The sequence below is a fragment of the Otolemur garnettii genome, unplaced genomic scaffold (genome assembly GCF_000181295.1).
Source record: "Otolemur garnettii isolate 467f Iridium unplaced genomic scaffold, OtoGar3 scaffold00066, whole genome shotgun sequence".
Lineage (NCBI taxonomy): Eukaryota > Metazoa > Chordata > Mammalia > Primates > Galagidae > Otolemur > Otolemur garnettii.
Window position 1 is genome coordinate 905,516 of NW_003852461.1, and position 17,089 is coordinate 922,604.

The following is a 17,089-nucleotide window of genomic DNA, read 5'->3' on the forward strand; positions in this document are numbered from 1 at the left end:
TCAAACTGTGGCCCACGGGCCACATGCGGCTGGCCTAGGACATTTATCCGGCCCGCCGGATGTTTTTGCCACTACCACCTGTCCTGCTTAGCAGCCGACTCGTCCCAGGGCCCGCAGTCCAGCCCTCCAACAGTCTGAGGGACAATGAACTGGCCCCCTGTTTAAAAAGTTTGAGGACCCATGGTCTAGAGCTATGAATACGGTAAGCAGTGGGCACACAGAGCTATTGAGCAAATGAAATGTGTCAGGTCTGAATTGAGATATGCTATATAGTGAAAAATACACACCAGATTTCAAAGATTTAGTTTGAAAAAAGAATATAAAGTACCTCATCGGTAATTTTATATTGATTATATGATAAAATGATGCTAAAATTGTGTATTTAACATAAATACTGGGTTAACGGAAATACATTATTAAAATTAATTTCACCTGTATTTGGCTACAGCCTCTACTAGAAAATACCAAGTTACACAGGCAGACTGCACTGTATAGGTAAGCCGCACTCTATTTCTATTGGATAGAGCTGGCCTGGAGTCTGCTTTCTCTTCACATTCATCTTCTGATGTGTCCAAATAATTATTTTCGCATATTAAAGTTCTCTTCCTTTACCAATGTTGGCAGAAAAATTTTTAAATGCTGAATTATCAACTATATTCAATCAAGGCGCTTTTTAAAAAGGCTACAAAGATGTGAGTCAAGACTTCTTACATAGTTTTTCTTGAAAAATCATGCAATACGCTATGATTTCATCATTCTTCTGCTTTCTTAGTAGTCTTTTTACCACATCTGGGAATAACTGATGAGTAATAATGAAATAATTCCTAGAATGATCGAGTAGTAAATTGTTTTAAGATTACGAAAATGTAAAATCACTAAGACCTATAACATGCCTTAGATTTTAAAAGGGCCCAATTACATGAGTAATTGCAAAAGAATGAATTTTTGTAATTTCTTTCTTTGTTCTTTTAAAGACTTCTAGAAAAGAATAAAAGTCATAAAAACAGCTGTGCATGGTTGCTTGTGCCTGTAATCCCAGTTACTCAGGGGGCTGAGGTGGGAGGATCATTTGAGCACAGGAGTTAGAGGTTCCAATGAGCCGTGACTGTGCCATGACACTCTAGCATGGGCAACAGAACAAGTCCCCACCTCTTGAAAAAAAGTCGTAAAATATCAGTCTTTGCAAATAGAACTGCTCAAAAAAGAAATGCAAAAAGTAAATTAGGTCCAACAGCTCTTAATGGTATAAGAGCTAAATCAAGCAGAAGTGTCAATGTGGAGCTAATTCCCTCACTAATCTCCCATGAGCCACATTTACAACAAAGGATAAACAGGCCTCAGGTTTGCGGACTTCAGCTAGGATTTAGAATTATTGGCTTTTCTCACATTAACTGCCTTATCCTCAATTCTGAAAGCAAAAAAGCCCTGAAAACAAAAAACTCTTGTAACTTTTTTTCTAAGGGATGTGATGTCGTAAGAAAAGATGTACATATGTTTTCTGGTGGCAATATCTGACCTTACCTGGCCTCATCTAGCAATAAAACTCGACTTCAGCTAATACAGGCTATTTATAGTCTTTATCCCACTTAATAGGAATATTCAGACATTTCACTAGAGAAAAGTATTAGTGTATCTGATTAGTGTGGTTCTACCTCAGATAGAGTGTTATGTAGTATACGATATATGTACTATATAGAGAGAGACACGCACATATACATACACACAATGTTACATTTTTAATATCCAAAAACATCTGAATTCTGAAATTAGGGTAGGTTTAGAGATAAGGGACTAAGATGCATTCAATTTGTAGCAAATCAAACTGGTTTTCCTTTTATGATAGTGATATAGTATGTCTTTTTAAGTAAAATTTATGTTAAAAATGAAATGACTGGCTCAGCACCTATGGCTCAAGCGGCTAAGGCACCAGCCACATATACCTAAGGTGGTGGGTTCAAATCCAGCCCGGCCTGCCAAACAACAATGACGGCAGCAACCAAAAAATAGCCAGGCGTTCTGGCAGGCGCCTGTGGTCCCAGCTACTTGGGAGGCAGAGGCAGGAGACTCGCTTGAGCCCAGAAGTTGGAGGTTGCTGTGAGCTGTGATGCCACAGCATTCTACCCAGAGCTTGAGGCTCTGTCTCTGTCTCAAAAAAAATAAAATTACTTAAAATATTAAGTAAATAAAAGTTAAGGTAAATTACAAATTATGGTAATAGCATGTGGTAATAAAACAGTCATGACAAAAATTATGAAGACAGCACATGAATAACCTAAATTTGAACTATGCATCTATTTACTGCTGTTGTCTCCTAGGCACAGAAACTGGGTGGACTATCAAGGACTTGGGGTACTCCAATTTTGATTTTTGATTCAGATTCAACCATTTACTGGGTATGATCATGAATAAGTCACACAAATAGCGATCATCTTTCTGAGAGAAACTCCAGTATGCAAAATCAGCCTCCTTCTAACCTCAGAGCATTGCGATGAAAACGCTTTCAAAAGCATTTCTTTTGGAATACTACACAAACGTCAGGTAAGGGATTCTAGAGAAACAAAGAATAGATTCTGACTTGTATTACTTGGTCAAAGATCACTAGGCTGCCAAATTCATAGCTCTGACCCAAGAATATTCCTTTGTTTTTCCACATTCTTCCTTCTAACTCCTGTATTCTTGAGGAATCCATTAATGACCTCACACCCCTCTTTCTATTCCCCATTTGCAAGATTCACCTGATCATCCTGCATTTCCAGTAACTGTGCTACTGTGTCCCTTTATCGCAAATTAATTTTTTGTATGATTACAGCTTATAGTCTGTAAGCTCCTGAGGGCAGGAACCATGTCTGCCTTTTTCTATTCTGCATCTTATCACATGCTAACTGCTTGATAATTAATACTGGACTCATGGGTCTGTTAATGGCATAAAGGTAAACTTCAATATTTCTTTTTTTTTTGAGACAGTCTCATTATGTCACCCTCGATAGAGTGCCTTAGCATCAGAGCTCATAGCAACCTCAGACTCTTGGGCTTAAGTGATTCTCTTGCCTCAGCCTCCCAAGTAGCTGGGACTATAGGCGCCCTCCACAATGCTCGGCTATCTTCTTTTTTTTGTAATTGTCACTGTTGTTTGGCAGACACAGATTGGGTTCAAACCACCAGCCCTGGGGTATAGGCTGAGCTACAGGCACAGAGCCAATATTTCAAATAGATAAAAATTTGACTTTCAGATGATGAGGCAAGGCTGATCTACACCAAGATGACAATGGCTTGGTCAAAGAAAATAAAGCTTTCTGAAAAATGTAAAACATTATTCCAAAAATGAAAAGGGGACTGGGCACAGTGCCTCACACCTGTAATCCTACCACCTGCCTTGGCCTGAGCTCAGGAGTTCAAGACCAGCCTCAGCAAAAGTGAAACCCCATCGCTACTAAAAATAGAAAAACTAGCTGGGCATTATAGCAAGCACCTATAGTCCCAGCTATTTGGGAGGCTGAGGCAAGAGGATCATTTGAGCCCAAGAGTTTGAAGTAACTGTGAGCTATGAACACAGCACTCTACCCAGGGCACAGAGTGAGACTCTGTCTCAAAAAAATAAATAAGTTCAAAAATATATTAAAAAATAAAGATGAAAAGGAGATGGATAGTGGTAATTATTGCATAATAATGTGGATATACTTACTGCCACAGGACTGTACACTAAAAATGGTTAAAATGGTAAATTTTTTAATAAATATAAATAAAAAACCATCACTAAATAAATACAAATAAAATGGCAAATTTACCACAATTTTTAAAAAATTTTAATTATTAAAAAATACCATTTTGGTCCCCAACCTTTTATATACAGGGGTCCTTTTAGAGACAACAACAAATATTGTGAACTATCACAGGATCATAGTTGTTCTACATCCACTGAGAGGAAGTAACTACCATGAACTCAGTAATGCTTTCAAATGAATTTGTACTTTAATTGGTCAAAACAGCATGCAGAAACCTCTGAGAAATAGCTGCAAAAGTGTTAAACATATAACAATCATTCAGACGACAGCAACATCGGACTCAAGAGTTCCGTAATAAACATGGTCTTCCAGGACAGCCTGGCCACTGGTAGGAATCGCTGTTCTAGAATATCCATTACTCCAGGCTGGGCACCATGGCTCATACCTGTAATCCCAGCACTCTGGGAGGCTGAGGCAGGTAGATCAACTGAACTCGTAGTTTCGAGACCAGCCTGAGCCAGAGCAAGACCCCTATCTCTAAAAATAGCTGGATGCCTGTAGTCCCAGCTACCTGGGAAGCTAAGGCAAGAGAATCACTTGAGCCCAAGAGTCTGAGGTTACTGCGAGCTATGATGCCACAGCACTCTACTGGAGGCAATGAAGTGAGACTCTGCCTCAAAAAAATAAATAAATAAATAAATTTTATTTATATATATGTATGTATATATACACACACACACACATATATAAATAATATCCATCACTCCACTCCTTGCCCTCTGAACAGTTTGAAAAGTGAAAAACGCCCTTGCCTTTCACATTTTTCTTCAATGATTCACAGTGAAACGGCTGATGTTAATGATATTGAAAAGTAAAACAAAAGGATGATATAGTTCCGCACAATTGTTCCTTAGTAACACCCAGAAGCCAGCATCGTACAACTTGTCTTAAATTACAGTTTCACTAAGTATCTCCTCTAGATCAAAAAATACAAAACCAAAAACATATAAAACAGGGCTCATATGAGTCACATCACATTCCAGCTTCTCAAAATGAAAGGACAGTTTGGGATCATTTTAATCCATCCAGTACATCAGAATCGTCACTCAATTGTGGCCCCAGAAAGGAACCCTCTGCCCAATGAACCAGAAATGAAGCAGCCCAGCAACCATCCAACAAGCATTAATAAATGCTTGCCATTTGCCAAGAATACAGAGATGAGGCTCGGCGCCTATAGCTCAACCGGCTAAGGCGCCAGCCACGTACACCTAAGGTGGCGGGTTCGAATCCCCAGCCCGGACCCGCCAAACAACAATGACGGCTGCAACCAAAAAATGGCCGGGCGTTGTGGCGGGCGCCTGTGGTCCCAGCTACTTGGGGGGCAGAGACAGGAGACTCGCTTGAGCCCAGGAGTTGGAGGTTGCTATGAGCTGTAATGCCATGGCACTCTACCCAGGGGGACAGCTTGAGGCTCTGTCTCAAAAAAAAAAAAAAAAATACAGAGATGAGACAAAGTCCTGGCCTCTACTCTGGCTAATTTGAATACAAGATAATAAAAGTCAATAAAGACAATACAGTGTTGAGATGGGTGTTAGAGAGCACAGCCAGACAAAAGTAGATAAGTACGCCCTAGGCAAAGAAAGAAACAGAAGGTTCATACACAGCGTTAGAGTTAGGTTAACAAAAGAAGATCATCCTAGAATTCTGGGAGGCTGAGGTGGGAAGATCTCTTCATCTCAGCAGTTTGAGACCAGCCTAAACAAGAGCAAGATCCTGTCTCTACTAAAAATAGAAAAAATTAGCCACATATGGTGGCAGGTAACTATAGTCTCAACTAGTCAAGAGGTTGAGGTAGGATAGCTTAAGCCAGGAGTTTGAGGAGTTGTGAGCTAGGTTGATACCACGGCACTCTAGCCCAGGTGACAAAGTGAGACTCTGCCTCTAAAAAAAGAAAATAAGATAGTATTTGGGGGTTAAACGGAATACTCCATCATGGTTAACATCACAGTTAGCCGAGCAGAGGAAGAGCAGAGCGGCTAGAATCAGTACATGAAGGATCACAGTTAATAGTAGGGGCAAGAGGCCACAGAAATAATTCTGGACAGGAACACCAAGAGCCTGAAGAAAGGCCAAGGCATAGGGTCAGACGAGAGGATGGGTGGACCCAAGGGGTCAAGCCACACGTGCAGCTGAAGGACTTGGGGACGAGTTGAAGGAATCAATAGTAAAGTAGTTCAAATGATAGACTCTAAGGTCTAATCTAATCTGGGTAGGTTAAGACATAAATATATAGCCATGGAAGCTGAAAGAAAAAGATCATGGGAAAAGGAACTGGAACTAGTGGTAAGATCAAAGAAACTTTCCAAAAGCAGCAAGGGAGTGAGACGGCTGTACTTGGAACCTGGGCTCCTACAATGGGTCCATGAATCTCTGGATAAAATTCAGGCAGGACAAACTGACAGATAAAAATTACATGTTCACCTTCACTAAGCTCTAATTAAAATTTAGTATTTCCTTCAACTACAAATGTTAAAAAACAAATCCTAGTCTCATTAGCAGTTCCTGTGACTGTCAACAAGAGGAATCACAAATATCTTCATATCACATTCATACTTTACAATTCCTTTCAAATACCATTTGTCTTATAATTACTTCAAAATGATGAGTTACTAGACTCACTTACCGATCTTTTTTTCTTTTTGAAATGGGATCATACTATATCACCCATGCTGGTCTCAAACTCCTGGCTTCAAATGATCCTCCCACCTCAGATTCCTCCGTAGCCGGGACTACAGGTAACACCACTGTGCCTGGCTAATTTTTTTTAATTATTTTTTTAGAGACAAGGTCTCACTATGTTGCCCAGGCTGGTCTTTTTTTTTTTTTTTTTTTTGAGACAGAGCCTTAAGCTGTCCCCCTGGTTAGAGTGCCATGGCAACACAGCTCATAGCAACCTCCAACTCCTGGGCTCAAGCGAGTCTCCTGCCTCTGTCTCTCAAGTAGCTGGGACTACAGGCACCCACCACAACGCCCAGCTATTTTTTTGGTTGCAGCCATCATTGTTGTTTGGGGAGCCCGGGCTAGGGATTTGAACCCGCCACCTTAGGTGTATGTGGCTGGCGCCTTAGCCACTTGAGCCACAGGCACGGAGCCACCCAGGCTGGTCTTGAACAATCCTCCTGTCTCAGCCTCCTGAGTAGCCAGGATTATGAGCAGGCGTCCTCAAACTACAGCCTGCGGGCCACATGCAGCCCACCTAGGACATTTATCTGGCCTGCCAGGTGTTTTTGCCGCCGCTGCCTGAGTCCTGCTTAGCAGCCAACTCGTCCTGGGGCCCGCAGAACAGCCCTCCAACGATCTGAGGGACAGTGAACTGGCCCCCTGTTTAAAAAGTTTGAGGACCTCTGATTATGAGCATGAGCCACTGCACCCAGCAAAAAGTACATACTGACATATCACAATTTAACTTCTTTTTTTTTTTTTTTTTTTTTTTTTTTTGAGACAGAGCCTCAAGCTCTCCCCCTGGGTAGCATGCCGTGGCATTACAGCTCACAGCAACCTCCAACTCCTGGGCTCAAGCGAGTCTCCTGCCTCCGCCTCCCAAGTAGCTGGGACCACAGGCGCCCGCCACAACGCCCGGCTATTTTTTGGTTGCAGCCGTCATTGTTGTTTGGCGGGTCCGGGCTGGGGATTCGAACCCGCCACCTTAGGTGTACGTGGCTGGCGCCTTAGCCGGTTGAGCTATAGGCGCCGAGCCCACAATTTAACTTCTTAATAACTGTAGTTCAATTATATTGTAACTGGTTTTCTTTCTAATCCTAAGTACTTTATTGAAAAACAATTCATGGGTTTCATCAAACTGCCAAAGGGATCTTTGAGATTAGAAACCTTGGAGTTTCAAGCTCTGTAGGGGGAATTTTTAGGGGATAATGAGGGCCAGGTGATAGTCCCAGACTGCCAACTATACCAACGGGTAAGGAAGAAGTCAAGCAACCCTGCAGCCAGGGTGTGGGAAAGACTATCCGTGTAGACACTGAATCATTCATTACACTAGATCTCAGAATGTGAAGTGGAGAAAGACAGCCTGTGAGGCGGTCTGCAGAATCTGATGACTGCAGAACACAACCAAAAGGCTGTGACGTGGCTCGGGGGAAACAGGCGATACCAGCCTCACGCTAAGAGCAGCTTTTACACTCAGGAGCTAACTACCAAGTCACTGGCCCTATTCTTTATTCCTTTTACTTCTTCCTAACACCCCCAAACAGGCCTCTTTACCTCATTCTACTCTGTCTATGAAAAGTATCCTCCATTCCAACGTCTCTGTTTCACAGTAAACAGGGCCTGCTATGGCTTGAATTTGTCCCCTCAAAAGCATGTACTAGAAACTTGATCCCTAGTGATACTGTGCTGCAAGGTGAGGAGGACCCCACTTCCATGAATGAGTTAAGCTGTTTATAAAAAGGCTTGCGCTGTGTGTTGGATCTCTCACTCTCCTGGCCAAGTAACCTTCTACCAGTGATGACACAGCAAGAAGGCCTTTCCAGAGGCAGCCCCTCCATCTTAGATTTCTCAGCCTCCAGGACTGTGAGCCAAAAACATTTCTGTTCATTACAAATACCTAGTCTGGCTCGGCGCCCATGCTCAGTGGTTGGGGCACCAGCCACATATGCTGGCAGGTTTGAACCCAGCCTGGGCCTGCTAAACAACAATGACAACTGCAACAAAAAGTAGCTGGGCATCATGGAGGGCACCTGTAGTCCCAGCTACTCGAGAGGCTGAAGTAAGAGAACCAGTTAAGCCCAAGAGTTTGAGGTTACTGTGAGCTGTGACGCCACAGGACTCAACTGAGGGCAACAGAGTGAGATTCTATCTCCAAAAATATAAATAAATAAATAACCTAGTCTGTGGTATTCTGTTATAGCAGCATAAAAAATCTGTAATGCTGGGGCAGTGCCTATGGCTCAAATGCTGGAGGTGATGGGTTTAAACCCAGCCCCGGCCAAAAAAAAACCTATAATGCTTATCTTCCTATCAATCAAATAGATGACAATCAACCAATCAAATAGATTGCTTTCCTTCTAATCAATGATCAAGAAGAACTAAGAATTGTGGTGGGAAGGAGGTAAGAACAGAGTAATTTTGGCACGAAATATTTCTTGGGCAGTGTGATCTTTATGAAATCAATACAATGAATGTTAACCCGCATTTTTACAAATTAAATGGAATAGGGTGGTGCCTATGGCTCAGTGAGTAAGGTGCCAGCCCCATATACCAAGGGTGGTGGGTTCAAACCCGGCCCCAGCCAAACAGCAACAAAAAAATAGCCAGGCGTTGTAGCAGGCACCTGTGGTCCCAGCTACTCAGGAGGCTGAGGCAAGAGAATCGCCTAAGCCCAGAAGTTGGAGGTTGCTGGGAGCTGTGTAACTTGCCACAGCACTCTACCGAGGTGGATAAAGTGAGACTCGGTCTCTTAAAAAAAAAAAAAAAATTAAATGCAATTTAAATGGAATAGAAAATATTAAGATGCACTGCACGTACTAAAAGGTAAATACTATTCCAGGAATCTTTTTTTTCTTTACATACACATATATATTCTTAAGTCTCATGTAAACATACTATAGATCAGTGGTTCTTGACCTTCCTCATGCTGTGGCCCTTTAATACAGTTCCTGTGGGTCATGACCCACAAGTTGAGAACTGCTGCTACAGACGATGGTCTAAAAAGTTTGAGAGCCACAATTCTAAGGAAAAAGAACCATTCTCTCTGAAGAAAGAATAACATGCAAGAGGAAAAAACCAGAACAAGACGGTAGACACATTCGGAAAGAATAAGGGATGTGGATCTTGGGCTTTTCCTGGGTCTACTCTACTGGCCATGCCCTGCAATCCACCCGGTTCAAGTCCCCGCTGTGCCACCTCTGAGACTTGTGTAAGTTTCATTCATCTGGACAAAAGGCCAAAATAACTCCATCTTCCTTACTTTACAAGACAGTCATGAAAACCAAGCAAAATAATGATATGAAATCACTTTGTAGACTAACAAAATTATTTTGTTACTCTTATTTTAAGCTACACTGCCAGAGCAGTAAAAAACCAACTGTTAAGGAACACCAACACCATACCCTAACCATGCTTACCCCGTTGTGTGGCTAGAAAAGGCATGTACTAGAAGGTGGGGAAATACTACGAAATTATTTCCTTAGAGAAAGGTAGTTGGGGAAGAGTAGAAATGCTTAGACTATCCACGTGAATACACGTCTCAAGATGCGTGAGAAAGTGGGCACAAAAACTTAAAAGAAAAATTACTGTAAAGGGTAAAATGAACTGACTTTTGAAGAAAGGAAGTGAAACATGCTTTTTCTTCACATCTTAAATGGCTTCCCGAGACTAAAAGATATAGCACCAATTACCTGTCAGGCCTAGTCTGGCGCTCTCCTCCAGAAAGCCCACCACTGCCCCCAGCTGCTGCCTCTAAATGCCTCAGGCACTCAGGATTCGTACTTCCTATGTGACACATCATTCATATTATAGGGTGCCATAAAATGTGTCACCCAATGTGACATTAGGAAAGAAAGCCTACACCAACGCAGGAAACAGGTGCTTTATTTTTTGTCTATTTTTAAGTCTAGGACTAAAAAGACCTGACAGTTAAAACTAACCATCCAGCCTGCTGCTGGGCATGCACTGGCCTCAGCTCTTGGGCCTCTAGCCAATAGGGCACTAACGTGCAGGGATAATCTAATTACAGCGCCCTTTCAGTAGCTACAAATTATGTAAAGATTCAAACTTATATCCCTAGTCACAATGGCAATATCCTAAATAATCTGTTTAATACCAGAGGCATAGCCTATAGGTTTAGTATACATTCACTTTCTTTTTCTATAATATTTTTATAAACAAATTAAAAGTTTTTTTATTTTCTGTCTTTTAGATAGTTATTTTCTGAGGGTCATAGTAATATCATTTTTTAAACTTTTAATATGTTTGTTACTCAATAAAAGAAACAAACAGAAACTACAAGGTGGGTTGGAAGGCAGGGAGAGGATGACCTGTACCTCCGCCCAACCCGCAGATTGCTTACCTCCTGCAGCGTCAACAAAGTATTAAGGATAGCTGGGAGTGTAGTCTGGACAACTCCAAATCTGTCTTCTGTAAAGGATGCTGCTACTAAGTGAGACAGACCTCAAGGGGAAAGGACAAAAAAAAGGTTAAAAGTAAATAAAAATCAGGCAAATCTGACTCGGCGCCTAGAGCATAGTGGTTACAGCGCCAGCCACATACACTGTAGTTGGCAGGTCAACAATGACAACTACAACAAAAAATAGCTGAGTGTTGTGGTGGGTGCCTGCAGTCCCAGCCACTTGGGAGGTGAGGCAAAAGTCTGAGATTGCTGTGAGCTGTGGCATCACAGCACTCTACCAAGGGTGACATAGTGAGATTTGGCCTCAAAAACAAAACAAAACAAAACAAAATTAGGCAAATCTATTTGTAATACATCTATTTGAGGAAGGACTCATATTCTCAATATAGAAAGAACTACAAATAAGAGAGGGGGCAGGGCAATAAATATAAAAATGGGCACAAGATCAGAACAGGAACAGAAAAAGTGTTTAACTCCATTAGTCATGACTAAAATGACAATGTCTCTTGCTTTACGTTCTATTAGGAAGAATATCATCTTTTAAATGATTTTGTGAGGTAGTTAAAAGTAGTAGAAAGAACGAGCGTGGTCAGGGAGTAGAGTGACAGTTCTGAGGAGGATCCTTCTCAGAAGCTGGTCAGGAAAGGCTGAGAAGGCAGAGTCTCTGAGAGGAAAAGAAATAGTTCTTTAACAACTAAGTTTAAATATTTAGTATAAGTTAACATAAATTAAAAACAACTTATTTGTCTTTTTTTTTTTTTTTTGGAATAGAGAAAGCTAATACCAGGCTCAATTTCCCTGCTTACATATAAGACAAAAATGTGCCCGTATCAGAGTATACCTAAATTTCTTTAAGAAATGATTCAATATAAAGCAAAGATACAAAAATGTATTTGAAAATACAAAGACTGAAATCAAAGCCAAGAATTGCCCTTCCATGATGGGACTGTACTTCAACATTTAACAAATAATTAAAATTGTAGTTACTGTTCCAAGACTGCTTACCTTCTAATGCCCAAATATGCATTTGGGCATCTGAAAAATCAGCCTGAATGGAGGCCTCCGGGTGCTATAAATAAAATAAAAACATTTAAGTTCCCCTGGGTGGAAACTAATATTTCATTTAATCAAATACACAGACTGTAACAACAACAAAATAAAACTTGATGGTTGCCTCTCAAGAATTAAAATCTGATATAAATTCTTACATTTAGCTTGATAATTCTTGATTTAACTATAATAAAGCATTCTGCCATTAATTTATTGTGTGATCCCTGCCAAGTCTCCAAATCTCTAAGTGCCTCAGTTTCTTACTTAAAATAACAATTACACATGGTCAGAGGATTAGTATAAGAGATCACAAATGGTTAAGAAAGCTCTTTTCTACAAGGGTACATGTCGGATCTATTAAATATAGAGTATAAATGTCTTTTTTTTTTTTTGAGACAGAGCCTCAAGCTATCCCCCTGGGTAGACTGCCATGGCATCACAGCTCACAGCAACCTCCAACTCCTGGGCTCAAGTGAGTCTCCTGCCTCCGCCTCCCAAGTAGCTGGGACCACAGGCGCCCACTACAACGCCTGGCTAATTTTTGGTTGCAGCCATCACTGTTGTTTGGCAGGCCCGGGCTGGATTCAAACCCACCACCCTAGGTGTATGTGGCTGGCGCCTTAGCCACTTGAGCCACAGGCGCTGAGCCGAGTATAAATGTCTTAACACAACAATTAAGTAAATGAGATGAGGTATATATTAACCAGTGTGATGTAAAGGCTCCTAATTCTATATGAAATCAGCACATTGTGCCCCATAAATGCATAAATGTATACATGATCTATGTGTTTATGATTTAATAAAAAAAATTAAAATAATAAATAACTGAATGAATAAGAAAGCTCTTTTTAAAACAAAAGAATTGCCCAAATACTTATTACCTCTTAAATTAATCAACCTTCAACCCCACTCTAAAGAAAAATCACCTAAACTTTTTTTTTTTTTCCAGTTTTTAGCCGGGGCTGGGTTTGAACCTACCTCCTCTGGCATACGGGGCCGGCGCCCTACTCCTTTGAGCCACAGGCGCCAATATTAAACTTCTTTAATATTAGACTGTGGAACAACAACTGGCCCATTTAAACAAATTCTGGCCTATTAAGTACAACATAATAAGCCTTTTAAATTACATTTCTCAACATCAAATAGCAGGGTCTAGAACTCCTTGTCATACAACAGATCCACTTACAAAACTAGAATCAAAAGCAGCTATTCACTTCCAAGGAAAAAGGCAATCCTGGGCAGCACCTGCTTTGCCCCTTTCTGGCTATGCACCCTTAGGTTGGCTACTTGGCCCCTCTGAGCCTCAGGTTTCCTTAGCAGGAAATGAGGACAAAAAGACCCATCTCACAGGAATGCTGTTAGAACTGAATGAGGGAACTTAACTGAAAAGAGAATGCGGCACACATAAGTCACTCAAGGTGGGCTCTCTTCCAAGCAATGAAACCAAGCCCTGAAGTAAAACTTCAGGCAACCCCTTTTCTCTTGGGGGAAGGCAAGACATCTTCTTCTTTGGGGTCCCAAAGGAGACTACTTTTTGGCAAAGGTAATTGCTAGCTGGATGGCTCTTCCCTTCCACCACAGCATAAAAGTAGTTTCAAGAATTGAAATGACTCTGTGGCCTGTATCTATCCAGGTTGCTCAGCTCTTTCCCTCAGGAGCACGACTGCCAAATGAGAACAATGATGACGGATGCCAAGGCAAACATTAACTTAAAGGCATTAACTGAGTGAATTAAATACTAGGTAATACTGCAATACCTGCAGAGAGAGGTTAGATTTAAAAATGAAAACAATTTTTTCCACTACATATGGGCAAAGGTTTTGCTCATCAGAGGATTAATTAACATACAACGGTAGGCAGTGAAAACAGGAATCAATCTTTAGCTTCTGCAGCTGATGGCAAAGTCGGAAAATCCTTTCATAGGGGCCCACGCTGCATATGAGCACCCAGCTGCCGGCAGCCAAGTCTCAGGAGTCAAATCTCAGAAGCACTGAAGTGAGATGTGTGTCTAGGGCAACTCTGGTTAAAATGGGGCTTCAGTGATGCATTATGCAAAGCTTCCTGGCTTCCGGGATTAAGCTATAGAGTATTTATAAGTCACATCCTCTCTGCTACTTCACTTTACATTTCATATTCTCGCCCCCCAGGCCCAGTGTTAGAACTACATATCCTTACCTTACTGAAAAAATACATGATCAGCACCCGTCTTGACAAGAAATTCTTAATCTGAGTTGGAAAGAATTAACACATTTACATTTTAAATTCTATTCAAGTATAACATTATACATTTCCATGTTCTTCCCGACACTAATTTGAATGAAAAAATGAAACATGTCACAGCTTGTGGAGAAAGAATAACCTACAGTAAACCATGTAAGCAAATACCTTTGTACTAAAACTGGATACCAAGGTGGAATGGGCCATCTAACCTAAACCACATTCCCAGGTACACGTTTAACACCCCACTTAGAATCCTGTCATAATAAAGGGAAGGCTAAGTGGTTCTGGTGATACTCTTCTAAGACCATATTCTTTTACAATGCTCTAATTACCCTTTAACTTCTTTTTTTTTTTTCTTTTTGAGACAGAATCTCACTATGTCACTCTTGGTAGAGTGCTATAGCATCACAGCTTAGAGCAACCTCAAACCCTTGAGCTTAAGCGATTCTCTTGCCTCAGCCTCCCAAGTAGCTGGGACTACAGGCGCCCACCACAACACTCAGCTATTTTTTTGTTGCAGTTTGGCCAGAGCCAGGTTCGGACCTGCCACCCTCAGGACATGGGGCTGGCGCCCTACCCACTGAGCAGCAGGCGCCACCCCACCTTAACCTCTTAATACCAAATAAAGAGTGCACTTCCTAGACTGGAAAAAAAATTTTAAGACATGAAGTAGTTTTTATTAGTTATCATGTGCAGGAAAAAACTATCTTAGTATCAGGGTGAAAGCTAACCCAACTGACTGAAAAGTGAACTCACTACCGCCGTACACGCACACAAAAGCTGCACGATGGGCAGAGGGACACAGAGGCACGTGTCCAGCTGCTGCACAAAAAGCAACATGCAGAGCCATCTAGGTCCCTGAAGTTTGTAAAATGCCATTAAGCATTCTCTACTAATCAATCACTCCATCAGCAAACATGTTGTAACTTCTCCCATCTTAAAAAATAAAATCGTCCCTTGACCCCTCAAGATGTGGCTTTTCTTGTGTTCTCCAAGTCCTTTCCCAATCTCTCCTAAACCCAGACCTTTACTCCCTGGCGGGCCCCAGTTCTTGAATCTCTTTTCTTCTGTTTCTACACTCTTCAAGAGTTTGCATGGACTGCCATGCTTTATACACTGCTTATACTCTGATGAGTTCCAAATTTACATTTCTAGCCCAAAACTTTCCCCTATACGCCAGATAAATGCCTAATTTCTTACTCAGTATTTTTACTTGGTTTTCTAATAAGTATCTCAAAATTGGCATGTCTAAAATCAAACTATTTTCCCCACCTCACCTCTATCAAATCCCTGTCCACCAGAATCATCACTAAATTGTAACTCAATAAACTACATTATTCTAGGTGTTCAAGCCAAAAACCTTACAGTCAACACTGACTCCTCTTCTAAACCACAACCCAAGCTAATCCTGTTACATTCACCTTAAAATGCATACCCAGACTTTGACCACATCTCACAAACCCACCACAACCACTCTGGTCACCACCACCTCCTGCTAGATCACTGCAACAGCTTTTTTTTTTTTTTTTTTAGACAGAGCCTCAAGCTATCCCCCTGGGTAGAGCGCCATGGCATCACAGCTCACAACAACCTCCAACTCCTGGGCTCAAGCGAGTCTCCTGCCTCCGCCTCCCAAGTAGCTGGGACTACAGACGCCCACCATAACGCTCAGCTATTTTTTGGTTGCAGCCATCATTGTTGTTTGGCGGCCCAGGCTGGATTAGAACCTGCCACCTTATATGTGGCTGGCGCCTTAGTCACTTGAGCCACAGGCGCCGAGCCACTGCAACAGCTTTAACACTGTCTCTCTGCTTCCACTCCTGCCCGCTCGGTCTGGCCCCAACACAGGACTTTCAAAATGTACATTATATTACATTATTCTTGTGAACAAAATGACAGTGCCTTTCCATCCCACTCTGGAAAAAACCAATCTTTACTATCACTAAAGGCCCAGTGAGCCCTGGGTGTCTATGTGACTTCATCACCTACTCTCCCCCTCTCGGTGTGTCAGCCAAACTCATGTCCACGTTGTCCTCACACAAGCCAAGCACACAACCGCGTCAGGGTCTCTGCATTCCACTGCTCCCTGACCTCCCTTTAGGCCTCTCTTCATCACATTAGTGAGATTTCCCTGGATCACTTCACATAAAGTGGTACTCCTTCCTCTAGGTGCTCTTTTTTTTTTTTTTTTTTTTTTTTTTGCAGTTTTTGGCCTGGGCTGGGTTTGAACCCACCACCTCCAGCATATGGGGCCAGCGCCTTACCCTTTAGAGCCACAGGCGCCACCCCCCCCAGGTACTCTTTGTCTCTCTCTCCTACTATATTTTTCTAGATAACACTCAAGACATATCAAATTTCTTCCCTTTTAAGCATATTTTTCATACGCTAAACATGACCTACCAGGATGCAACTTACAGTCAACAGCATGTTATAGTTTAAGGCAACTTTTAAAAATATATGTATGCCTTATAATTTATGATTTTTTTTTAATATTTTAAAGAAAAATAATATAATACATTTGCTTACTCATCTATTGACCCTCACTAGAATGTAAACACTCTGAGGCAAGGACTTTATTTTGTCTGTTAATTTACCAGGTGCCTTGGCTCGGTGCCTGTAGCACAGTGGTTAAGGCGCTAGCCACATACACGGTGGGTGGCAGGTTCAAACCCAGCCCAGGCCTGCCAAACAACAATGATAAGTACAACCAAAAAATAGCCAGGCACTGTGGTGGGCGCCTATAGTCCCAGCTACTTGGGAGGCTGAGATAAGAGAATCCCTTAAGCCCAAGGGTTGAAGATGCTGTGAGCTATGATGCCACAGTACTCTACTGAGGGCAACATAGTGAGACACTGTCTCCAAGAAAAAAAAAATTTACCAGGTGCCTAAAGTTGCACTGTGTACACATAAAGAACTCAGATATTGGCTCGGCGCCTATGGCTCAACCGGCTAAGGC

The 17,089-nt window shown here is 41.7% G+C and overlaps 1 protein-coding gene across 1 annotated transcript in view; it reads right to left on the reverse strand.

The window, feature by feature from the left end:
- The window catches only part of NDC1 (NDC1 transmembrane nucleoporin), a 55,232-nt gene that overhangs the window by 8,169 nt on the left and 29,974 nt on the right, over positions 1 to 17,089 (reverse strand). Inside the window, exons 13-15 of the mRNA XM_003793105.3 lie at positions 14,089 to 14,139; positions 11,869 to 11,932; positions 10,804 to 10,904 (exon numbers count right to left, since the gene is read on the reverse strand). Coding sequence (XP_003793153.1) covers positions 10,804 to 10,904; positions 11,869 to 11,932; positions 14,089 to 14,139 — 216 coding nt within the window. The remainder of the gene's footprint in view (positions 1 to 10,803; positions 10,905 to 11,868; positions 11,933 to 14,088; positions 14,140 to 17,089) is intronic.